Source organism: Myotis davidii, unplaced genomic scaffold (genome assembly GCF_000327345.1).
Source record: "Myotis davidii unplaced genomic scaffold, ASM32734v1 scaffold803, whole genome shotgun sequence".
Classification (NCBI taxonomy): domain Eukaryota; kingdom Metazoa; phylum Chordata; class Mammalia; order Chiroptera; family Vespertilionidae; genus Myotis; species Myotis davidii.
In genome coordinates, this window is record NW_006295567.1 from 1646273 (window position 1) to 1646621 (window position 349).

The following is a 349-nucleotide window of genomic DNA, read 5'->3' on the forward strand; positions in this document are numbered from 1 at the left end:
GGGCAGGGGGAGAGGCAGCGGTGGAGAGGGGTCGGGGGAGCCTGGGGTCCTTACACACAGCTGATGACCAGCAGCAGCTTGGACACGCTCTGCAGGTGGAAAGCGTTGGGGGTGTCCTCAGGGATATGCCGTGTCTGTGTGGAACCTGCGGGGAAAATAGGCGTCACCCTCACGTCCACAAGTCCACCGACACTGCTGAGACACTGGCTGCCCACAGAACCCCAGGGAAGGACAGTGGGTGGGGTCAGGCCAAGTGGACATTCAAGTCACCGAATAAACGAAACTTAGCCGGCCTGCACAGCGAGGACACGCAGCGAGGGCAGAGCGGCCTGCAGCCGTGGCGGGGGGG

General features: G+C 63.6%; 1 protein-coding gene across 4 annotated transcripts in view; it reads right to left on the reverse strand.

Annotated features, from left to right (window-relative positions):
- Nucleotides 1-349, reverse strand: part of GRAMD1B (GRAM domain containing 1B) — a 76321-nt gene that overhangs the window by 7544 nt on the left and 68428 nt on the right. For all 4 annotated transcript variants that reach the window (XM_006770328.2, XM_015568184.1, XM_015568185.1 and 1 more), the window contains exon 15: nt 55-145. In XM_006770328.2, the coding sequence (XP_006770391.1) occupies nt 55-145 (91 nt within the window). The remainder of the gene's footprint in view (nt 1-54; nt 146-349) is intronic.